The sequence below is a fragment of the Onychostoma macrolepis genome, chromosome 10 (genome assembly GCF_012432095.1).
Source record: "Onychostoma macrolepis isolate SWU-2019 chromosome 10, ASM1243209v1, whole genome shotgun sequence".
Lineage (NCBI taxonomy): Eukaryota > Metazoa > Chordata > Actinopteri > Cypriniformes > Cyprinidae > Onychostoma > Onychostoma macrolepis.
In genome coordinates this window covers 17,056,251-17,081,762 of record NC_081164.1, presented here as the reverse complement: position 1 = coordinate 17,081,762, position 25,512 = coordinate 17,056,251, and the positions used below count along the sequence as shown (strand labels likewise).

General features: G+C 37.8%; 1 protein-coding gene across 4 annotated transcripts; it reads right to left on the bottom strand.

The window, feature by feature from the left end:
- Positions 1 to 231: 231 nt before the first annotated feature.
- Positions 232 to 25,353, bottom strand: depdc5 (DEP domain containing 5, GATOR1 subcomplex subunit). Of its 4 annotated transcripts, none has more exons than XM_058788406.1 (42): positions 24,883 to 25,353; positions 24,692 to 24,779; positions 22,267 to 22,313; positions 22,079 to 22,164; positions 21,875 to 21,958; positions 21,740 to 21,789; positions 21,087 to 21,156; positions 20,928 to 21,006; positions 20,776 to 20,837; positions 20,593 to 20,662; positions 20,440 to 20,512; positions 20,257 to 20,360; positions 17,964 to 18,038; positions 17,735 to 17,869; positions 17,592 to 17,653; positions 17,413 to 17,486; positions 16,313 to 16,382; positions 16,170 to 16,206; positions 15,969 to 16,089; positions 14,674 to 14,903; positions 14,385 to 14,585; positions 11,955 to 12,090; positions 11,757 to 11,854; positions 10,599 to 10,649; positions 9,040 to 9,223; positions 7,476 to 7,633; positions 7,213 to 7,333; positions 6,963 to 7,130; positions 6,644 to 6,875; positions 6,413 to 6,546; positions 6,089 to 6,200; positions 5,503 to 5,565; positions 4,561 to 4,697; positions 4,390 to 4,470; positions 4,172 to 4,304; positions 3,985 to 4,090; positions 3,365 to 3,604; positions 2,095 to 2,264; positions 1,765 to 1,936; positions 1,376 to 1,436; positions 1,165 to 1,247; positions 232 to 1,039 (listed from the first exon to the last, which is right to left on the bottom strand). In XM_058788406.1, the coding sequence occupies exons 1-42, from the start codon at positions 24,950 to 24,952 to the stop codon at positions 744 to 746; spliced, it is 4,824 nt and encodes a 1,607-aa protein (XP_058644389.1). In that variant the 5' UTR covers positions 24,953 to 25,353; the 3' UTR covers positions 232 to 743. The 4 variants fall into 4 exon arrangements, with proteins under 4 accessions (XP_058644389.1, XP_058644391.1, XP_058644390.1 ...); XM_058788408.1 differs by having other exon boundaries at positions 3,425 to 3,604; XM_058788407.1 differs by having other exon boundaries at positions 9,040 to 9,196.
- Between the last annotated feature and the right edge of the window lie 159 nt (positions 25,354 to 25,512).

Below are 25,512 nucleotides of genomic sequence, written 5' to 3'. Positions count from 1 at the left end.
TCCTCCTTAACAATGTCTGTACAGACAAAATGCGTGGACTGGACTCTTTTCGGTGCGAACAAAGGTCAAGTTTTTAATTCCTGGCACTGGCTGATGTTCCTGCAGTGCTACTACTGAAGACATGCAGTTACTGCATTATAACAATGGGGCTTAATTGGATCAACCTGACCTTGGGGATAATGTAAATAAAGTTGTCTAAACGATCTTTCATTTTGTTGAAGAATTCATTTTATGTCCCTAACTACCGATTTGTCTAAAATGCAAAGGTGCAAGACCACGAATAACCATAAACATAACCTATCTTAACTCCTGATCAACACCTTTGCTATTAATTCTCACAACATATAAAACATTTTATCTGCATATAAACATGGGCCAGGCTAATGCCTATGTATATCGATGGGACCAAGCATTACAAAAATGTAATGATTTAAAAAAAAAAAACTGCTAAAATGTTTTTAAAATGTGGCATAGCAATAATGAACAAATTGATCCGATTATGTATAATTTCCTGAAGATCTACCATTCACTCAAACCCAGTCAAAACTGTGATGGCTTCAGGACATGTGCACATGTGCAGACACTCTGAAAGCATATGACTCATCCATTCGAGTGTTTGATGATGAGGCTGTTTGTTTTATTTCTCTCTGATTAGATGACAGCACCAGTACATTAGCTCTTAAAACATAGGCAAACAGTCTCTGTTTTCTCTGACACAGTATTGCCTTTCCTCCACTCTTTTCTCAAGGGGCGCTGGCGTTCATTTTCTCCACGCAACTTTCCCAGAAGGTCACCAGTCGATTTTCCTTGTTGGCACAAAAGTCTGTGAAATCTCGAAGCAGGCGGTCGGCCAGTTTCTCGTCCCCCAGCACGCCAGTCCTCCAGGCTTTGGTCAGCATGGTGTTGTAGGCCCAATTGTAGCCCACTCGCTCCTCAGAACCAAACAGGCTCTGATTGGCAGAGGTGGCGGAGTTACGGCGCCGCCGCTGTCCACTGGAGTATTTCCTTTTTGAGTAAGGCAGCTGAAGAAAAACTGTACCTGGATAAAGAGATTAAACATTACAGAGTGATAGCGATAATAACGATAGAGCAAGACGAAAAGATGGACAGAAGAAGTAAAAAAGTAGTGCTAGTATAGTTTATATAATTCATAAAAGCATGTACCTGTTACATGGATGTATTGAGGTTTGTTCTCTGATGGAAAATTAAAAGCTGATGCTGAGACTTTGTCTTGAACAAAGCCAAATCTTCAAATAAAAAAGGAATTTGTTTTCATGAGGGAAAAACACTGGACCATTACACCTTGATAAATAGATTTAACTAGAAATAAACTAGATGCACTCAATGAAAAACACTTATTCTATGCTCTCTTTACCTGGAGAGTATGGCCTCCTGAAACAACTGCATTCTGTCCCAGTATGTCTCTGGCTCAAACCCTAAATGAGAACAGCAGTGCCGTAATGGAGGATATCATACTTTTACTTAACATAAAATGACAAAGGCAATTCTAAGATATTGAGACAAATTCTATGAAAGAACCCATCCAAGATGGTGGATGAAGGAAAGAAATGTTGATCATAAATATATTCAAAAGTCATTAAATACCAAAACAGACTATTTACCTAATATTTTTGCATTGAGTATCTGGGATATCACAGTGTTAGCTTAGCAACGTGCAAACACCAAACAGACAATGTATTCACAAATATTTATGGACTTCTACAACCATCACACCATTCAATCTTTTACTTTTTCTGTCCTCACCCTCAAACAGGTTATCACAGCCCTCCTTTAGCAGGCACTGGATATTTAGGGGGATAAACAATTGAGCACGGAGAGGGTCACCATATAGGTATGATGACAAAGCAAAGGGCACCTCCAACACAGGTACAAGCAGGAATCCACAAGAAGCTGCCTTTCTGTGCCAGCCTTGCACCTGAAAAAGAAGAGTCCAGTGCTTTAGGACTATGTCTCAACCTTTTTGATAGTAGTTGACTACATGCATCTGGTTGACTATGCTTGATAGTCCTCAGTAGTATAAACAGCTCATCACCTTGTTCAGGATTTTTAAAACTCTGCTCATCCTATGCTTACCATTTCAAAGAGTACGGCTGCAGTTACAGCCATCCAGTGCAGCTTGATTTCAAAGGCAGTGTTGAGGGAGAAGTTGCCATGGTAATAGCAACTGCACCATTCAGTCCGATCACTGCGATTGTTCACATCAACATCCAAGGTGACTGTTTTCTGCTCTGGAACCGTGGCAGCTGAGAGGGGAGGGGCAAAAACAGCGAGAAAGACAGAGAGAGTAGAAATTGCCAAAAGGATGAAATGACAGAGGTCAGGCATAGAGTTATTAAGACCTTTTAATGGGTCAATGGAGAGTAATTGCGATGAAAGAGTTTATATCAATTAGTGCTCATGACATCTTTAACAAAAATTGAGAATGAACTAACGATTCTGAGATCTGGGGGATTTTCCATCATGCAGTGTATTAAAGGCAAGTAAGACGTATGAAGCTTCTATGGCAGGAAAGCACTGGTGCAGTAAGCAAAGTCAGAAAGGCAATGGGTCGGCAGAAAAGCTTTGTTCAGGTTTGGGAACAATGCAGGAACATCACTCATCCAGCGGGAACAGGACAGATGGAGGAGAGCAGGAAGAACCCATACCACAGCACTACTGGACCACAGCCACTACTTTACCACAGCATGCACTACTGGTGTACAAGACATCATTAAGGCCCACCCAACACAGCGGTTTGATTGGTGTATTGGGGAATCAGTCCATGCTCTGATTGGAACAGCTTGCAAAGCAATTTGTGGCCTGATTGGATAGAATACATGTAACCATGCTATTTGGAGAGTGCATGTACTATGACACCGATTGATGGTAACTAATTGAGATTGTTATAGTTGCAGAATTACAAAAACTGTCTACATCAATCAGTCAGAAAGGGAATCAAGGTGTCATTAACACGAGAACAAACAGGATGAACTAAAGGTGTACTACTTTTGTACTACAGCATGCAGTGCCAGAATGGAGAAGAGTCACACAAAGTCAGATGGTTAGATTTGCATAAGTGCAATTTCTTGATGGAAGTGGCTGAATCAAAAGCAGTGTTTCCTGAGAAGAATATGTCAGTCTTTATATGTTAGTTGAGTTGGGGAAGTTTCCAATTGCGCATTGATGTTGGGTTGACTAGTAGATGGCATAGATGATATCCGAATGCTTTAGTAATATGAGAAGAAATTATTTGACTTTGTGTGACTTTTTCACCCAACGAGCCTTCCAGAACTTTTGGGGGAGACAGTATGGCATACTGTCTGAGGTGCGGAGCATGGCTGCTCTGGGATCTGGCTGTGTGTACCTAGCAGTGCGGCAGCTTGGCTGCGTCCTCCGAAGCTGCGGCTGAAGGAGCTATGCCTACTTGCATACGAGGCTGGCCGGCTGGGCAACCAGGGCAGGAGGAAGGCAGGTAAGTCACAGGGCCGACGTTCCTCCATAACAAACGCCACCTCAAACCACTTCCTCTGGAACAGGGCGAAGTCCTCCAAAGCTCCGGCAGACCATACATTGGCTCCTGCTGGGGGCAGCTGAGTCGTAGGGGCTGCAGGGAATAGAGGTCTGTTTTCATGAAAGGTAGGAGTACCAAGACACAGTCGTGATAACAATGCAATTGCAGATCCTGATGTTCACAGGATCCGGAAACTGAGCATAAATATAAGTTAAAATAACTCTAAGTTGTAGTATCACTGTACTGTTGGTTTCTAGTAGTCTGCGGCATCCAACTGTATGAGGTAGGAGATCATTTGTGTACTCCAGATATTGCAACTTCTCATTGAAAATGAATGAAGTCCAGTTGCTTTGCAAATCACTGGCTGTGAATCTCCCTTGATACAGTTAGATACAGTAGGAACAGCTAGCAGCAACCTGCAGAAACTTGGCAACCCTTAGCCAAGTAATCGTGGCAATCAAGTCAATTCTTACCCTTCTCATTGTCTTTGTCGACAATCCGGTAGAGGTAGAACCCATAGACAAAAGTTCGCATGGCATCACCGGAGGCATGCGCAATTAGACCTTCATCCAGCATTTTCTACAGGAGCATCATCGAGATGATCAAGTTTTTAAATACAAACACAGACTACTATGACTTTTGCAATGTTCTCAATTTTACCTGCATGATTTCTACTGCAATGCCCTGTGTGGCAACATTCTCCACAGTGCTGACCAGCCAATGTACAACCTCAGCACTGACAAAGCAATTGGGAGGCAGGCCCCTCTGCTCTGGCAAAAGCTGCACTCCAGTGCTGCAAGCACAGGAAATCAATTTATATCACACATGGGTGACATAATAGAACACTAATAAATAATTAAGGATTCAAAGACTCTCACGTGGGATGCTTAATGGCTTCCAGGATCTCCATTAGTGTGGAAGATGAGGAAAGACTCAATCCACTGGATCCTGACTGCCCGCTGTAATGCGACATGAAAGTGAAATGTTCTGACTTGAATATAGAGGAAGCCATGTTCTGACAGTCGGAATAAGATAAGGCATTCTCTTACCCAGTCTCTGCACCAGTGCTTGGGGTTGGGTCTCCTGTGGCTTGGGATGTAGCTGATGTTCTCTCTCCTGGTTGGTTGCCTCCTTTGTCCAACAACCCACTCTCTGTGTGATTTGCTGAAACCTGTTCAGCTGGCAGCTGAGGAACCCAGTGGGAATGTGTCAAGATATCTTCACGCAAACAAGTTTAAAAACATCACTGCACAGGACTGACAAAGGGTGCAAAATGCTGAGTTATCTTCATGCTATCTGCATCAGCTGACTAGCAGGAATGCATCTTACATAGAAAATATCCGGTACTTGTCTACTTGTTCTACCAATTTCTTTGATGTAACCTCACTTCCTAAACCACTTTGACATTATTTAACTGATTTACCACTTTATTGCATGCTTGTCTGTTACTGTGGTATCATAAGGTTGGTATCGTAGTAAAAAAAGCTAAATGTGAAGACTCGCTTTACTTGTTGGTCAGATGGCCTCTTCCCATCTGCCCCTGGCCAGAATTAGCTGCAATGTGGAACAGTTACTGTATGCCGCTAGACAAAAATCTGGCTACGTGAGATTAGCAGTACTCTAAATGAGCTCAGGATGTGAAGTGAGATTAAATGAAAAGTGCACATGCATTCTTCCACTGGACAACAGGAGTAATGCAGTGTTACACTACAGCAGAACTCTTAGTGGTTAAGATGTTAAATGAAATGAAATTAATCTAATATGGCTTTTACATTTTATGTTATATTGAGTATGGGTACACAGACAAACAGGAATGACTCTTCATTATCACTCTGACTACAAAAACACCAGATAGAAACATCAACCTTCACATTTTAATGCCAGTGAGAGGTCGGACAAGTACACAGGCATGCACACATGGTTTATATGCAAACAAGCGCATTGAGAGAGACAGACGGCTTTCACAGAGCAGAGAGAGGGCAGTGACTGACCTGAGAGTGACAGATGTAGGAGGAACGTGGACTACGAATAAAGTCCAAAATGAAGGCAGCATCCTGTCAGCATTTTAGGAGGAAAACACCAGAAAGAGAGAAAATAACCCCCAGAGATCAGAGCAAGAACAAGTCAGTAATGGAAGAGGAAGAGGCAAAGGTCAAAAAAGGCAAGGAAGGAGCAAGAAAGCATAAACCCACTGCAAATAATATCCATGATTCAATATTGAGACAACATGAAGACATAAAGAACTAAATGAAAAGCAGGGCTGTTAACTGATTAAAAATGTTGGATTGTATTAATGACACTTTATGCAACTAATCATATATTAACCCCCCGATATTACATTATTGTGGCATTTTATAATAGCTGCAATTAATACTAACTTTTAATTCTGTTTCAAACGCTGTGATCGGTCTTTAAACCAAGCAGACAGGTGAAAATTACACAAAAAAGCCAGCAAGCAAAACACATTGTACAAATATAATAGCTCTATTTCTCACTCAAAAAGCACAAAGAGGCACACAGGAAGCCAGGAACTACACAGCAGCACAGACCGTTCAGCGGTCTGCCTCAGGCTCTTACCTTACGGGGGCTATCGACATAGGTGGTTGTTAGGGCAACGCTGGCAGCTTCACTGAAAGGTCCACATGATTTCCCACCATGCTGAGCAGCAAGCTGCTGCTCTTCTAAACTCCTGCAGATCAAAGACATCTCACCTCATCTCATCTCATTAGAAAAAAGCCTGGAATCTCTGGCATTTTATAAAACCCTTACCATATGCGGCACAAGATAAAAGTCTCAAAACATCTCATTGTTTCTGGCATGCACAAACACTTGTTTCCCATTGATGTAGCACTGTGGTATTTTATTTTGTTTGGTTTGCCGATATCTGCCTGCACAACTCACTTCTGTGTCTGATCCAGCTCCAGGAGTGCAGAGAGGGCAGAGGTGCCTTTTTTGCCCACAGGGGGCGCTATAGGCTCCGGGTTGTAGGATGAGAGGGCTCCTGTCACCTGCAGGCCTTTAATGGTAGCTCCTTTCTGTAATAAACAGAGAAATTGTTATTGTATCACCCTGATGAGTGGTTCTATCCCTTTAATGACTCATTTGTGCTTATCCTGTTAGCTGTGCACTTACACGGATAATTCGATCAGATCGGTGACGGCGACGAATCCTGTTCAGGCCTTCCAAAAAGCGGATAAATCCATCCAAAAGAGACCAGTCGCCAGTGCCAGAGAGGCCATCCCGCCCTGCCCCCATTCCCTCCCCATACACGTCCCAGTGACCCTCACCATCCGCCACTCGCCTGGCTCCGCCCGCTGGCAGCAGCAAGAAGCGCGTGCGCCAGAACTTCAGAGAGTCAATAAGACTGTGGAAGAGAGAGGAATGGGATCTTGTGGGCATCTGCCTATGTAAGTTTTTGCGTCTGAGCCATGATGTTAGTAAAGCCACTTGCCTGAAGTCCTCTGAACCAGCAGAGCAGATGTACTGGTCCAGGTAGTTCCATTTGTACTCCTCCAGCCGCTCATGGCTGAACTCCACCCAAAATGGCAGGAAGTGGGCATCTGCATGTGGAGGGCACAGATTGTAGCTGTACTGAATCTGTGTGGATTCATAGGGATACCTAAAGACACACAAAACACACTTGAGAGCATTTCTAGAACAAATGACATAAATTGAAAACGAATGACTAAAAACAAACTAACTTTGGGAGGTAACGGGTGACAGTAATGATCTTATCTTTAAGGCAGACTTTATGAAAGGTTCTTCCCATACTGAGCCAGTAAACACTCTCCTCCTCCTCTGGTTTGCGTCGAGACACCAGCCCTGAAAAGCATACCTTTAAATCTCTCACCAGCATTACAATTGAGCATGATTTATAACAAGATGAATAGTCTATTTTTCAAAATCCAATTAGTTTGCAGAGCTGCGTGGGGTGGGGGGATTGGGGGTGCAGTAGGGGATGTACCTCGGGAATAAAGGGGGCTGCTGCTGAGGGGCGGGGCTATAGCCGGCTGTGGCTTCCTGTTAGGCTGTACAATGATCTGGTAGCCTTGCATCAGTCGTTGACAGATGAACTCTTCAAACACCTGATGGGCTGTCATCACTGGAGACTCATCATCACGTCTACAGAAGATTAAGGGCATTCATTTCGGACTAAGATCTTCAATATACATAAAATCTACAGTGGGGTTGAAAAGTCTGAGAATACTTGAGAGAATTCTGCCTATTTCTAGGCAGAGAGACTCATTCTCAGTGCTTCATGGTAATAAGCAGGTGCTAAAGTGTTCTTTTGGTGCTCTTTTTTGTTTGTTTCAGTTCTTCGATTGGTGGAGATTTTTTTGTAGAATCATGAGTAACAGTTTAATGGTAAGAAACATGATTATTTAAATGGTTGAAATAATGGGGGCTGATTGCTTTAACAAAAGCATGTACTCTTAACAACCTCGTAGCTTACAGTAGGTCTGTCTTTAAAGGTTCAATAGCTACAGTTAAAATCAATTCTCCTGTGGAGAAAATTAATGTCATTTTTACCCCTAGAAGCCAAATGCTGAACTCTATATTAGCCAATATACAGTATACACTGCCTGGCCAAAAAAAGATTTTAGGATTGGATCATTATTGCAGTGATAAATATGTTTCTGACATGTTACATATTTGGCAATGATGCTTTTAACTGATGCAGTGAGTAGCTTTTCATTTCTTAAACAAACATGTCAGAAGATGCACCAAAGTACATATTCCACAATGACAATGCCAAGATTCATCAGGCTTAAATTAGGAAAGAGTCTTCCTCACCACAGAGTCTTGAGCTTAACCACATTGATAGTCTTTGCGATGTGCTGGAGTAGACTTTACACTGCCTGTCCAAAAAAAGTTGCACACTCTTATATTAATATTAATATTTAATTGGAGCACTTTTAACCTAACATAACATTGTGCTTTCATTATGACATCTTTTCGGAAATGTCATACAACATCACAAAATTTATTTCCACCAAGAGTTGCATAAATATTTGGTTTATATTGACATTGGGAGAGTTGAACCACTCTTTGAAGCTGAATGCAGCACATTCCAGAGACTTTCAATGGGCTTAAGCTCAGGATTCCTCACACTCAGTAAACCACTATTTCACAGTTTGGGGCCAATTAATCTTGACATTGTCATCCTGGAATATGGACATGGGTATGTCTTCCAACATGGTTGTTTAAGAAATGAAAATGTACACACTGCATCACTTAGGGTTAAAAGAATTGCTGCAAAACATACAACATGCCAGAAACATTAATCACTGCAATAATGATACAATCCTAGACTCTTCGCTATTAGCTTATTACTATTAGCTATTAGCCAAACAGAGATTTTTGTTTTGTTTAATTTTTTGGCCAGGCAGCATATATATATATATATATATATATATATATATATATATATATATATATATATATATATATAGCACATACATATAGTGCATAAAATATGAAAGCCATTTTTTTTTATCTATACCACCCAACCCCTAACGTCTTTGTACCTCTCCAGGTCAGTGTGTGGCAGAAGGTCGTAGCAGCCCTCTGTGTAGTCATTCTGCAGGGTTTGGCGGTCGGGAAAGTAATCGGTGGTGAGGGGGAGGCAGGCGGGAGTGGTGAGGGACTTCCAGTCCACCCCAACCGTGCAGCAGAAACTAGGCACTGTCGGAGGGGCAGACAGCAGCAGGACTTCAGGGGCACCCCCATCACACACACACACAGAGTCCCACAGCGCATGACACACGTACCACACGGACGCAACAGTTTGCATTCATACACATTCACACGTAAGGCCCGATTGAAAATTAGCAGACAGATTGAGAGAGAAAGGGGCAGAAGAAGAGAGGGTAAAACGTTTCAGGCAGACAGACACATACCAACACGCAGAACAGGGAGAAAGTGGGAAAAGAAAAAGGAGTGTGTTACCATCATTGTTGTAATTGAACTGAAATTACAGTGAACACTACGTGCAAAATTAACATGCACTAAAGGCACTGTGAGCATCGTGACATCACTGATGAGTAATAAGTGTGAACGGCCATCTGTACAAACACACGATTGGCAGAAAAGACCAGTACTTGTAGCTTTCAGGCAAGGCATGCGTGAGAGTGTGGCAGTGTGATTTTACATACACGTGATTTTAATTGAGGGTTACAAAGCTTGTGAGCGGGAGGGAACTGAAGTTTGATACTTGATTAGAGAGAAAATAGAGGAATCCCGGGGAAAGATGGTACAGAGAGAAAGCCAGAAATTCCATTGTAGTCTGAGGTGGAATTCACTAAGAATAATTTGCGCACAATATTAGCGAAGTTTAGTTGTCGTTTTAGCACTCGGTTCACTGTCATGACTCTATAAATCTTATTTTTGTCGGCTATGTTAGAGGAGTCTTATTTGTAAATATCGCTAGCTAATTAACATGCTAGCTTAGCCAACTCTTGTTTGTGAATATTAATAGCTAATTAACATGTTAGCTAAGCCTACACCCTTTATACCGTATTGGAACAAATGTTCAATCCTTATTTGTTAATAGCTAACATTTTACACACTAATGGAACAAATGTTTAATTCTTATTTTTGAACATCAACAGCCAACAAGCATGCTAGCTTAACCTAATCCCTTTACACCATAATTGAACAAAATGTTTAGTCAGTGGCGCAACTGTTTAGTGAATTCCCTCAGAGGCTGTGGACCACCTTTTTCGCTCATCAAACTTTCACCCATAAACAACACAGCCACTCATCTGTGATCTACCGCACTGGCTTGAGATACCCAAACAACCTTATGCAAAGATAAAGAACAGTTATTCCCTCAAAGGCACACCTGAATTGAGGTTACTAACCCAAAAGTGTCAAAATCAAAGGTACAAGCAAAGACTTAAATACCTTAATCATTCAACAATAAATCTCAGATTTCCTTCCCCATTGAAATATGAATGTAGTTAAGTAATTGCAGCTAACAAATGTATATTTCTAAGGACATATATGTGACAAATTGTCTTTCATGTCGAAGTGAATGGATACTGGAGACGTGATGTGTTTTCTTCAATGATGGGGAAGAACTCACTTGGATCTGGACTGGAGTAATCCTCAAAGGAACCACGGTTCACTGGTGTTCCTATAAAAGCAAGAGGAGTAACAACAATATGAACTCAATATCTGGTTTCAGAGAGAACAGTCATTCGATGATCAAATATTAGGGAAAAAACGAGTGGCCCCAGGAAGCGTTCACTGGTCATACTTAGTAACAAATACTGATTTCTCTCATACGATTCTGGTTTCTTGCCAATGGCATTAAAGGAATAGTTCACCCAAAGATTAAAATTCTGTCATCATTTACTCACCCTCCACTTGTTCCAAACTTGTGTGAATTTCTTTCTTCTGTTGAGCACAGAAGAAGATATTTTGAAGAATGCTGGTAACCAAACAAGCCAATGGCTACCGTTGGTACCGTAACTGTTTGGTTACCAACATTCTTCAAAATATCTTCTGTGCTCAGCAGAAGAAAGAAACATAAAGGCTGAATAGATGATATTTTTGGTTGAACTAGTACTTTCGAGTAACAAATATTGACAAATTAATAGAATTTTTATTTAAATTCATTCCTTAACTCATAATTGTACCTTTAATCACATGAACAAAAAGTCAGTAATTACACTGATTTAAATCTCAAGTCTTTAAAGAACCTAAACGGACCGGCTCTTGAGAGTCATTCGTTGCATGGATTTTGAATCGCTGCAAAAAAACAAGTCAAAGGAGTCGCTTGTTTGGGACTCAGACTACACAAGTTGTGATTTATGTCTTTGATTTCCTACAAAGGACCAACTCATATAAGTTCATTAATTCAGGAATGAGACTACACCAGTCACGCTGCAAGTTTTCTGATTCACAACGAAGAACCAGGTCACAAGTGTCATTTGTTTGGGACTTGGGACTACACTAGTCACATTGTATGTTTTTGATTCGCTACAAAGAACCAACTTATAAAAATCATCTATTTGGGAATCAGACTATACCAGCTGCATTTTGTGTTTTTGATTTGCTACAAAGAACTGACTCCTAAGAATCATACATTTGGGAATCAGACTACACTTCTCATGCTATACATTTTTGATTCACTATAAATAATCAGCACTTCAGAGTCACTCAGGCATTCATAAACCGTATAGACCTAAAGATCTTTTTTAGGGCCAGTGTATAATTTATATAAGTGAAAATAATGCACCAGTGCTGTTGCTACTAGCTGGGCTTCCAGAGACATTATCAGGAACTCCTGTGATATACAGTCCATTCTCTCCTGCATGACGGGATGCGGTCCGCTTGCTAAAACACACACATTTACACCATTATTAGTCTCTAGCTTTATCACATTGGTACATTTTCCTTTTCCAAATAACCTCTTACTCATGTGTGCGTGACTGACCTTCCTGTAGCTTCGTGATAGGCCAGTTCCAGCAGTTCAGCGGAGGTACGAGCCGGATCTCTCTGTTCACTACCCTGCAGCTCTACCATGTTCTGTCGCGTCTGATGGTGGATCTGGATTGCCTCTCCAGAAGGACCTTGAACATCCACACAATATTATATAAAAAAACATGTAGGGAACACTCTAGTTTAGCAGTCATTATGCAGTGCTGGGTAGATTATGCTACTTAGAAAATGTAGTCTGTTACTGATTGCAAATTATATGACAATAATTGTGGTTAGTAATGTAATCCATTACATTACACATTTTAGGTAATAACATTTTAGATAACTTTTAGATTATTATTACATTTGTCACATTGATTTAAATAGGATAATCTTGCACCATGTTGATATAAAAATACAAAGAGATAGAAAATATATTCTATTTATTATTATTTACAAATGAAGCGCGTTAACCCTTAAAGACCTAGAACATTTTTGGGGCACCTGACATACTTTTCTTTGTTTTTCAGACCTATTCTAGCAGTCAGCATCAAGTGCCATATATCATTATAAACAGGAGAACTTGACGTATCAGTCTAGCTAATTTAAAGTCCCAATTTTCTCTTCATTTTCTCTAAGAATTAATGAATTTCCAGAATTTTAAGAAAAACACAAGCAATAATTGGGTGTTTTTTTACTATGTACTCAAACAGAAAAGATTTGTTTTTTTTTCTTTAGAAAGTTGTATCTGGGTGTTTTACACTTCCAAATAAAATTTTGTCTACATATAACATTCCCCAAGCAAGTTATAGTCATTTATTACAATATTGTTAGGCGCTTTTCAGTGAAAAACAGGCCTATTTACTTTACTAACAATATAGATGTGTCTAAAAACATTTAGGGAGTAAAGAAAATGGAAACCAAGTTATATAACAATATACAGTAAAAAAAAAAAAAAAAAAAGTGACAATTTTTCAGAAAAATATATTTTCAATCTGAGTATGAACAACAAACACAAACAGTGCAGCAAGTTGTGAAAAAAAAAAATTGTCTTGTGCAACAAAAATACAAGCAGTGCAAATGATTCACAAACTACACACAAAATGGGTGGGAAACATACAGAGTGCAACAGAAAAAAATAGTGCAAATGATCTTTATGAACTATATAAGTATTATTTACATAATATAACTGATAAAATAAAAATAAATAAAATAAAATGATAATAAAATGGATCGATCCGCTGGCTGCACTCGACGCAAATACCTAAATTCCAGTGCTTTATCCGATATGTGCCGCTTTTTCATCCTTGTTTTTGGTCTGTTTTATGGTTCACGCTAAACAATGGTTCAAAAGATCAAAATCTATGTTTATTGGTTGAATATGTGACAGTTTGAACTAATCTGGGCATGGGGGTGGGACTAAGCGTCAACAATCGTTCCTGTTTGGCTCAGAGGAACAAAATGCATTGGTTTCTTCTGACGTATCAATGTTGTCAAAATGTGATGACGTAATCACGTACGCTACGGAGCCTCTGAATATCCAAATGAGACAAATGCAATATCTCTGAAAAGCAGAGAATCTCCGCTTTACGGCACGTTTACGGCCGCGGCTTTAATCGCGATTAATTGCATCCAAAATAAAAGTATTTGTTTACATAATATATGTGTGTACTGTGTATATTTATTATGTATATATAAAGACACACACATACAGCATGTTTTGAACATATTTACAAGATTTGTTTTTTTTTCTTTAGAAAGTTGTATCTGGGTGTTTTACACTTCCAAATAAAATTTTGTCTACATATAACATTCCCCAAGCAAGTTATAGCCATTTATTACAATATTGTTAGGCGCTTTTCAGTGAAAAACAGGCCTATTTACTTTACTAACAATATAGATGTGTCTAAAAACATTTAGGGAGTAAAGAAAATGGAAACCAAGTTATATAACAATATACAGTAAAAAAAAAAAAAAAAAAAAAAAGTGCATTGGTTTCTTCTGACGTATCAATGTTGTCAAAATGTGATGACGTAATCACGTACGCTACGGAGCCTCTGAATATCCAAATGAGACAAATGCAATATCTCTGAAAAGCAGAGAATCTCCGCTTTACGGCACGTTTACGGCCGCGGCTTTAATCGCGATTAATTGCATCCAAAATAAAAGTATTTGTTTACATAATATATGTGTGTACTGTGTATATTTATTATGTATATATAAAGACACACACATACAGCATGTTTTGAACATATTTACATGTATATACAATATTTATAATCATATCATTTATATTATAAATAAATATAATTAATATATAAACGTAACATATTTATACATGCATATATACAGCACTACTACCCAGCACTGTCATTATGCAAAACATTTGACCACAGAATAGAGACTAACTGATCAGAAGCAAGTATTTCACATGTGTATCACTTACCCACAGGAAACGTGTGCATCCAGCGGCGGCGGTTGGAGGTGAGTTTCATTGGCATGCGTGAGGGGGCGAACGGGTTGATGAGTGCTCTCTGTGGCGTGTAACCACCAGGCCGAATGTGCAAGGTGGACTCTGCGCTTCCCACTGTGAAGCGGCCCGGAGCGCTGGAGTCTCTCTGGGATTCTACCATCTTTTCTAACAATTCTGCAAAGAGACAGATGAGAAGTAGCAAGCATCAACCAGATGTTTCAGTCTACATCAACACACAGGTGCACTCTGATCGGTTCTGTACCTCTTGTGTAGCTGGTGTACCCCAGGGAGCTGCTGACCTCGTATTGGCCCTGAGCCGGGCGTGGGATGAGCAGGATGTTAGAGATGTGGTTCAAACTGTCATCTGATGCCAGGCTCCTCTGTTCTTCTGGTCCTGTAGGCCTAGTTGGGGGAGAGCTGCCCACTACACCTCCACCAACATCTGTTGAGCCCCAACTTTTCCTGCTGGCTGACTCCCTCTCCCGACTCGACCTGACACACAAGATCAGAGGCTAAATGTATAAACTGCCATACAAACAGAAGAAATTGGTCAATATGAAAAAAGATCTTAACTAGTGATACATCAAAATTATTATTATTATTTATTTTTTACAAAACATTGAAATGGAAATTAAAGTTAGCATTTAACCTGAAAACCAAAGTTGTATGTAATAACTTTATATGAACATTTAAATTGCACCTAAGGCTGTCATCTTTTTAATGAAATAATTATATTTCTACTTTTGAGATATAAAAATTAAATAAGGGGTGTAATGAAAAACTTGGTTTAAATGTATTAAGTTTTTCTTTCTAGCTAGTTTTAAATAAATGACTTTCATAAGGTAAATGTAATGTTAAGTGAAATTGTTCACAAGCTGTTTTATTGACGTTTTTTTTCTACAATTGAAACACTTAATATGCAATTACATGAGACATGACATTTCAGTAAGTTGTACTGTTTCTTTCAACATACCTTCTGATGTTCACTGATGTGTCGCTTGAAGTGAGGCACTACATTGTTCCGTCATGCTACATTAAACAGTGCTAAAACTATTTATTTTATGATTTTCATAATAAAATTGACAGGATTTTGAAAGTTGAAACTTTGTTTCATATCAAAAGTAACAGCACAAAGGTTATTGTGACTATTGTATGATATAATTTTTAGTGAAGTTTTGTTCACATGTAAACAGAAAACAGCACAGACTAAAAGATTCATCAAAATAAAGATCGATTAAAATCAAGAAATTGATATTGTAAACCCAGCCCTAGAGTCCATTCGAAAAGGACACTGCCATACTGTCATAATGCATCTTATCAAGACACACTAATTAAATGTCACCATTTCCATCAATGATTTTGGCCCACCAAAACTGTATTCAATTAATTTCAGTTGAATATTTCTAGGTAATTTTGGTGCATCACTAATCCTAACATGAAGTGTCTTCCCATCCTGAAGCTCAAAGCAAGCAGATTTGTAAAACTACAGTCACAATTCAAGGAATGATTCACCCAAAAATGAAAAATGATGACAGGATTTTTATTCTTTTAACGTACCTGAAGTTGGTGGACCTCTGGGCTCTGGAAGGTCCAGGAAGCCTGAAGACCTGAGCATCATATGCATCATAGTCCACCTGGATCGGTAGGCTGTTCTCAGCATCTTTTGGTGCACCAAGAGCTGAGAAAGACAAATCCAGCTCAAGTCAGATCACAGCAAACACTTCTTGAACTAAAACATAAAACCTTTTAGTGACTTACAGTGTTCTTTGCTGCTTTTAGCTTTCTCAGCATGAGCCTTAAAATGAAAAGACATCAGAGCGACAGCAGCTTTACAACCATTCTCATAATAAAAATATAACAAAGTCACAATGAGTTGTCAGTTAAAGTGCAATATTTCTAACCTTTTTTCCAGCCAGCTTGATCCGTGGTGTAAAACAGCTGCATGAGTTCAGGCTCTTTGACGTGTAAAAGCTGCAGAATTCATATTTATTATAGTGAGCTCACATTCATTAACCTAGGCTGGCTGATATGGCCAAAAATATTATTACGATATTCTTTCATACTATTAATTGGGAAATGTATCATCAAAAATGTTGTCTAATGAGATGAATTCATGAAACTAACAACCAAAACAATATTTTAAAATATAATAACAGTAATCAGTGTGTGTGTGTGTGTATATATATATATATATATACACACACACACGTCAAAAGATTTGAACAGAAAGTTTTTTAATGTTTTTAAAGAATTCTCTTCTGCTCAAAAGTCATCATTTATTTGATCCAAAATACAGCAAAACAGTAATATTGTGAAATATTTTTCAAAATCAGAATATTAGAATGATTTCTGAAGGATCATGTGACTGTAGCAATGATGCTAAAAATTCAGCTTTGAAATAGGAATAAATGATATTTGAAAATATATTTTACTAGTATTATTTTACTGTTTTGCTGTACTTTGGATCAAATAAATGCAGGCTTGGTGAGCAGAAGAGACTTCTTTAAAAACACACACACACACACACACACACACATACATATATATATATATATATATATATATATATATATATATATTTATTATCTAATATCTGTTAAAATAATAATGATAATGGTTTAATAAACTATTATTATTATTATTGCTCTGAGAGGTAATTTATTTCTCTATAATAAAATAGATGACAGACACAACGCTTATCTAGACAAATATCAGAGATTACCAATATTGTGGATCTATTTCATTTATAGCCCTATTTAATGCACAAAAAATGTTGATGCATAATTTATACTGTTTGTCCTATGAACATGAGTGATGTTTTTTTTTTTTTTTTGCAATCAATCTTTTGATAAAAGGACGAACCTAAGCCTACATGATTGAGACTTAAGGGTTGGCTCTTTTAACTTGCTACCGACTGCTAGGTGGTTGCTAAGGTGTACTGGGTAGTTAGTATACCCTAGCAAACACCTAGCAGTCAATAGCAACAACTCACAAATCTCACCTGTGGTTGATCCAGTGAGGAAGGTTGTAGTCATCACCAATTCTAGAGTCTCCATGCACTGAGCGGTTATGTAACTAATAAAATGATATAAAAAAAAATTTTCACCCCATTTAGAAGTATTAAAATATTCATATCTGATTTTACGCTCAAATGCCAAAGCTAATATGGTCTTTACCAACCTTGAAGAGTGGAACAGCATGGAGGGGCTGCTCTCCCATGCATACCAGATCGACACCAATGCCTGTTAGGAAGATACTATACCATTAGCGTCCACTGCACAGTGCTACAAGACAAACAGCGAATGTACAGCACACCCACTGACCGTTGTCAATCATGCGCTGTTTGGTGAGGATCATGAGCAAGCGGTCCACCTCGAACACACCCACTCCTGGAGTAATGACCACTGACATCTGACCCGTACGGTCAAAGTTACGGTTGATGTAGTGCTTATCAAAGACTGAAAGACACAAAACAGGGCACTGATATCAAGACAAACAGCTCAATTGAAGTGCTGTGGGATGGGACAATAGACTTAACACACAAATACAAACCATTAAAAGACAAGTTGATAGCTTCCAGATAATTTCCCTGAGCAGCAGTGGAATTGTGCCCGCACAGCAACCCATCTGCAATAACAAAAGACATTAACAAAATGTCAATCTTAGACTCTTACACTTTCAATAATGCCATTTTCTATTTTCAACAGTGATAATAATAAGAAACGTTTCTTGAGCAGCAAATCAGCATATTAGAATGATTGAAAACTGGAGTAATGATGCTGAAAATTCAGCTTTGCATCACAGGAATAAATTGCATTTTCATATATATTACAATAGAAAAGTTATTTTAAATTGAATATATATATATATATATATATATATATATATATATATATATATATATATATATATATATATATATATATATATATGAAGAGTTTATTTGCAAAAACAGATTTAAATTATTATTTTTTAAATCATGTTTTTAGGATAGGTTTTATTGTGCTTTATTGTGTTCGTTAGCTGCATTTTTTAGTTATTTTTACTTAATCAAAATAACCCAACTGCAGTTTGATTGATATTAATTGGAATGCACAATGAAAAAACATCATTTTTGAAAATTGTTAACAACAGAGTTAGCTGTTTTTGCAAAGGATACACACACACACATATATATATATATATATATATATATGCAGTGCATTCAGAAAGTATTCAGTCCCCCTTCACTTTTCTTTCTTTTTTTTTTTCTTATGTTGCAGCCTGATACTACAATTGTTTAAATTCTTTTTTTTTAATCATTAATTTACACTCCATATCTCATAATGACGAAGTGAAAACAGAATTTTAGAAGTGTCTGTAAATTTATTAAAAAGAAAAAACTTAAATATCACATTCACATAAGTATTCAGACCCTTTGCAACAACACTTGAAATTTAGCTCAGGTGCCATTTCTCTTGATCATTGCTGAGATGATTTTACAACTTGATTGGAGTCCACCTGTGGTAAATTAAACTGATTGGACATGATTTGGAAAGGCACACACTTGACAATGCATATCAGAGCGAAAACCAAGCCACGAGGTCAAAGGAACTGCCTGCAGAGCTCAGAGACAGGGTTGTATTGAGGCACAGATCTGGGGAAGGCTACAAAAAAAATTTCTGCTGCACTGAAGGTTCCCAAGAGCACAGTGGATTCCATAATTCTCAAATGGAAGAAGTTTGGCACAACCAGGACTCTTCCAAGAGCTGGTCCCCAGCCAAACTGAGCAAACTGATTGATGGAGAAGGGCCTTGTCTAGACTGGTGACCAAGAACCTGATGGTCACTCTATTTGAGCTCCATGATCATATATGCAGATGGGATAAACCTACAGAAGGACAAACATCATTGCAACACTCCACCGATCTGGGATTTATGGCAGTGTGTCCAAACTCAATCCTCTCCTCAGTGAAGACACATGAAAACACACTTGGAATTTGCAATAAAGGACCCTCAGACTCTGAGAAACAAGATTATATGGTCTGATGAACCTCAATTCTGAGCATCGTGTTTGTAGGAAACCGGCTCTTCTCATCACCTGCAGAGTACCATCTCAAAAGTAAAGTGTGCTGGTAGCAGCCTCATGCTGTGGGGCTGTTTTTCAGCGGCAGGGACTGAGGGACTCATAAGAGTAGAAGAAAAGCTCAATGTCCCAAAATATTGAGAAAGCCTTAATGAAAACCTAGTCCAGGGCATTTAATACCTCAGACTGGGACAAAGGTTCACCTTCTAACATGACAATGACCCTAAGCACACAGCCAAGGCAACACCGGAGTGGCTTAGGGACAACTCTGTGAATGTCTTAGAGTGGCCCAGCCAGAGCCCTGACTTGAACCCTATCAAACATCTCTGGAGAGACCTTAAAATGGCTGTCCACCGACGGTCCCCATCCAACCTGACCGAGCTTGAGAGGATTTGCAAAGAAGAATGGCAGAAAATACCCCAATCCAGGTGTGCAAAGCTTGTTGTGTCATACCCAAAAAGACTCGAGGCTGTAATTGCTGCCAATGGTGCTTCAACTGTGTACTGAGTAAAGGGTCTGAATACTCATGTAAATGTGATATTTCAGTTTTTACTTTTTAATAAATTTACAGACATTTCTAAAATTCTGTTTTCACTTTGTCATTATAAGGTACAGAGTGTAGAGTAATGAGAGGGAAAAAAAAAGAATTTAAACAATTGTAGTATCAGACTGCAACATAACAAAATTGAAAAAAGTGAAGGGGATCTGAATACTTTCTGAATGCACTGTGTAAATTATATATATATATACACACACTGTATTACAGAGACTGCATACGCACCTGCTCCTTTAAGATGCACTAGCACAGGATACTGTATGAAGAGTTTTTTAATGGTAATGAGCAGAGATGTCCACTCATCACGCCTTTCATTCTGGGCCACCACCCTGCAAGAGAAGGAAAATAAGGACTGCTGCATAAACCACTAAAAATCTGCCATTCTTAATACTTAGAGAACTTCTGGACCTGTAGAAATCCTCATGATAACGTCCCTCGTGATCTTGTCGGACTGAAGCTCTTTGGATCTCTGGGAACTCTTCTACATGAAGAAAGATACATAGTCAGTTATTATTATTCAAATCATACAACCCAAGTGCTGTTTAAATATGAAACACTTACCCAGTGATTTGGCAGAGTAGAAGGTACGAGAGAACAACACCACTGTAACCTCATGGCTGCAGTTCTTCTCCTAGAAAAATGTATATATTTTAACAATCCCACAGTGCCAAAGAACTAAGTGTCGTAATCAGCTATATTGTGCAAATAACATTACTACTGGTTAATGATAAAGCTAACACTCACTTTCCATTTAGCAAACAGATCTGAGAGGAAACCATTGACAGCTTTCTCAAAGTAAAGATCACCTGTGAATGAAGACAGCAGCTTAAAAATCCTGAAATAACAGATTTACTCTTCAAATAGACATAACTGTTAAAAAAAAATGGTCTCTTTACCATAGATATCAAAGTCCCACATCTCACAGCTCATCTGAATGAATATATAAACCATCGCAGAGGTGGACCGAAACACCACCTAGGTGGAGAAAACATGTGGAAAAAAACGTATAGTGATGGATAGTAACACAACTTGAATTTCCAAAGAGACATTCTCACCCTTGTATCTTCACTAATATAGCCACAAGTGACCTTCTCTCCTTTTACCCACAATTCACTGGCCTGGGCCCTGAAACCAAGATAAACGATTATTGATTTAGACATACACTATTGTTCAAAAGTTTTGGTTCAGTAATATTTTAAAATGTTTTCTCTTATGTTCACCAAGACTACAGTAAAAACAGTAATATTGTGAAATATTAGTACAATTTAAAATAGCTGTTTTCTATTTGAATATTTTTTCAAATGTAATTTATTCCTGTAATGCAAAGCTAAATTTTCAGTATCATTACTCCAGTCCTGAGCATCACATGATCTTCAGAAATCATTCTAATAGGCTGATTTGCTGCTCAAGAAACATTTTTTATAATTATCAATGTTGAAAAAAGTTGTGCTGCTTCATATTTTTGTGGAAACTGTGATAGAACAGAAAAAAATAGCGTAACATTTTAAATGTCTTTACTGTCAATTTTGATCAATTTAAAGCATCCTTGCTAAATAAAAGTATTCACTTCTTTCAAAAACATGAGAAACTGACCCAAAACCTTTGAACAGTAGGGTATAAGTCATTGTACATATACTTCTGACTGTAAAAAATTTAAATTGACAAGTCAGAATCAATCCAGACAGCCCGTAATAATGGATATTGTTACCTGATTCCTGCAAACTCTACTTTCTGTGTCACATACGCACATGTACTCACCTGAAAGAACATCATAGAGACATAAAGATCATTACAAGGCATCAAAAATGAACATCCCATGCAGATTTAAATCTAATCTACTCACTAAGCTCTTCTTCAGTCTCCACATGTCTCCTCGTCCAATATACTGATCTTTGAAGGTAAGCTCCACCAGATCCAAAGTCACATCCTGTCAATTTCAATGGAGCATTTAGGTAAAATGGTATGAGTGGCTGTGCTATATTGTAAATATAGTCTTTTAAATAAAATAGTAGGACTGTGTAATAAAGTGTATTTCTGTATAAAATACCTTTGGGTCCACAATATTGATGATGATGTCCTGGTAGGCACGAAGTTTGAAGGCCTGAGCCACTGTCTGATCTACACTGATCGTTTCTGTTTGCAGAAAAAGAGAAAATTCACTTAGAAAATGAACACTAGGATAAAGCCAATTAATAGTTACTAGTACAGAAAATTACGCGCTAATTTAAAACACACCTTTCTGCAGGTCTTCTTTCAAACTCTTGACCTGCAGCAGCAGAGGACTAAGACAAAGACACAGAAATTATAAACCAAAATATTATCAATACATTTATTAATATACCGATTACACTATATTTTACAGCATGTGTACTTACAGTGCACTTAACCCAGAAACTATTGGGTAGGACAAGGTAACTACAAAGGTTAAGTTAGGTTTAGAGGTTCAGGGTTAGTACCTAGTTATTACCCAGTTATTATAACTGTTATAAAAAGTACATAGTATGTATGTACACATGGAACAGGACTGTAAAATAAAGTGATACCAATGTACTACGCAATATACAATATTGTATAATAAGACAAGACATTGTATTTTATTAATTACATTTTTATATTTTCTGTTTTCTTTAAAGTTTTAGTAATTCTGTTGTATGTTTTTGTCATTTTTATTAGTTTTTTTAATATGAAAAAATAAAAAATATTTATTAATAAATGTATTTTAGTTAATCATTTTATTTCAGGTATATATACATTCATATATATTTATTTTCATTACAACATTTCATGTAAGATTGTGTTGTAATAATTATTTATTTTAATCAAATTATGACTTTTTATAGGATGAAATGTGACATATTTGTAGACCTATTTTTGTGAGAATAACCAGAAATCATATTAATATAATTTTTTTAATATGTAGTTCATGTAGTCTATATAGGTTTTATTCATTTTTATTTGTTTTTCAGTTGGAAAATAAAAATTTAATAAAAAACTGTTAATAAATGGTTAATAAAAAGTAATTTTTAAATATTTTATTTCAAGATATACAGTCATGGCCAAAAATATCGGCACCCTTGGTAAATATGATCAAAGGCGGCTGTGAAAATTAATCTTCATTGTTAATCCTTTTGATCTTTTATTTAAAAAAAAAAAATCACAAAAATCTAACCTTTCATTGGATAATAAGAATTTAAAATGGGGGGAAATATCATTATGAAATAAATGTTTTTCTCAAATACACGTTGGACACAATTATTGGCACCCCAAGAAATTCTTATGAGTAAAATATCTCTGAAGTATATTCCCAGTCATATTTACAATTTTGAGCACTCCAGGGTGATTATGAACATGAAATTATCCAGCCATGGCTTCCTGTTTCACAGAAATATAAATAGGAGGGAAAACAAAGCCCAAATTCCCTTAATCATCCATCACAATGACAAAAACCAAAGAATATATTTCTGATGTGCAGCAAAAGATAATTGAGCTTCACAAATTAGTGAAGTGGCTTTAAGAAAAGAGCTAGAGCAGTGAAAATTCCCATTTCCACCATCAGGGCTATAATTAAGAATTTCCAATCAACATAAAATGTTGCGAAACTGCCTGGAAGAGGACGTGTGTCTATATCGTCCTAATGCACGGTGAGAAGGAGAGTTTGAGTGGCTAGACTCTCCAAGGACCACAGCTGGAGAATTGCAGAAAATAGAGTCTCGGGGTCAGAAAACCTTAAAAAAAAATAGTCAAACAGCACCTACATCATCACATGTTGTTTGGGAGGGTTTCAAGGAAAATTCTCCTTGCTCATCCAAAAACAAACTCCAGCATATTCAGTTATCAGACACGACTGGAACTTCAAATGGGACTGGCTTCTATGGTCAGATGAAACTAAAAAATGAGCTTGGCATCATGGATTCTATCAAATACCAACAGATAAAAAAATCAATAAGTGACTGACTCTGTTAAAATCTTATAATGGGCCATGTTTGGATCTACCAACCGTACAATAATCTAAACACAAACCTCAAAAACAACACAAAAATGGGTCACTGAGCACAAAACCAAGCTTCTGCTGGCCGTCCCAGTCCTCTGACCTGAACCCTGTAGAAAATGAGTGGGTGAACTGAAGAGAAGAAGCACCAACATGGAGCTGGGAATCTAAAGGGTCTGGAGTGTTTCTGGATGAAGGAATGGTCTCTGATCTCTTGTCAGGTGTCTCTAACCTCATCAGGCATTATAGGAGAAAATTTAGAGCTGTTAAACTGGCAAATGGAGGTTTAAAAAGTATTGAATAGAAGGGTGCCGTTAACTGTGGCCAATGTGTATTAGAGAAAAACATTTATTTCATTATGATATTTCATCCCATTTTAAATTCTTATTATCCAATGAAAGGTTAGATTTTTGTGAATTTATTTAATAAAAGATCAAAAGGATTAACAATGCAGATTAATTTTCACAGCCTTCTTTGATCATATTTACCAAGGGTGCCGATATTTTTTGCCATGACTGTACATACGTTAAAACACTTAATTTAAGGTTTAATTTTTGATTTAACCGAATTATGACTATATACTTTTTCCTAGTGATTTTAGGATGAAATGTGACGATTTTTAGGCACATTTCTGTCTGACATGGCCTGAAATCAGCAGAAAGCTCCTCTCACCTGTACTCATCATTTGGATGTGCAATCTCAACAATATCCCCCAGTTTAACCTGAGGAAAGACTTTAGGATTCATCGTCAACTCATCATCTGTGGAGAAAGAGTGAGTGTTAAGAGATTCGTGCACAAACACAAGGATGTTAAATGAGCCAGTCATAAACTAAAACCAATTAAGTATTAAGAACATTCTCACCACTCCCTCCAAAGCCCTTCTTGTGCACCACAAGTTTGTAGGACTTGTTTGCCTTCATGGTAACAGTCATTGTAGTCTTGATGATGTACAGTCAGTCACATACACATTTACGAACAAATAAATATCCAGTCCTGAAGCAGTCCGCAGAATATCAACATCTCCATTTCTGCATTCTTCAAATCGACATGACATGCAAGAACAAAAGTTTTAAACGACGCTCAAAGTGCTTGAAAATGGAGAAGCGCAATCAAACTCATGAGTCTGTCATCCTCCTGGTTGTTTACAAGTCGCGTGACTCATTGCTTCTGATCCCAGAGAGAACGCTCTGCAAAACTTCTTCTAATTGTAAGACAAAGGTTTATTATATAGAGGGTCCATATTTATTTATACACCGACAACGCATTGCTTAACTTATAACTACCAAAAATAATGCAACATTTGTACTGTTTTCCGAACTAAATGGACAGTGTCTTCTTCGGAATTATGATAATAGAGAAATGCACAGCGCCACCTAGCGTATTGGAGATTAGCGGTCAGGAATAAGTCCGCCTCGTTTACAGCATAATATAATAAATATAATATAATAAACACTTCGAAGTAAAGATCTTACCATTTCAGAAGGTATGATAA

Bases quoted from the DNA above. Each gene is read 5' to 3' on its own strand.
- depdc5 (XM_058788406.1), bottom strand. From the start codon at position 24,952: ATGACTGTTACCATGAAGGCAAACAAGTCCTACAAACTTGTGGTGCAC. The intron at 22,165-22,266 runs GTGTGTTTTAAA...TTCTGCAAACAG, and splicing joins GAAAGAAGACCTGCAGAAAG to AAACGATCAGTGTAGATCAG. The intron at 14,904-15,968 runs GTACGTTAAAAG...CTTGTGTGTCAG, and splicing joins CAGAGGTCCACCAACTTCAG to GTCGAGTCGGGAGAGGGAGT.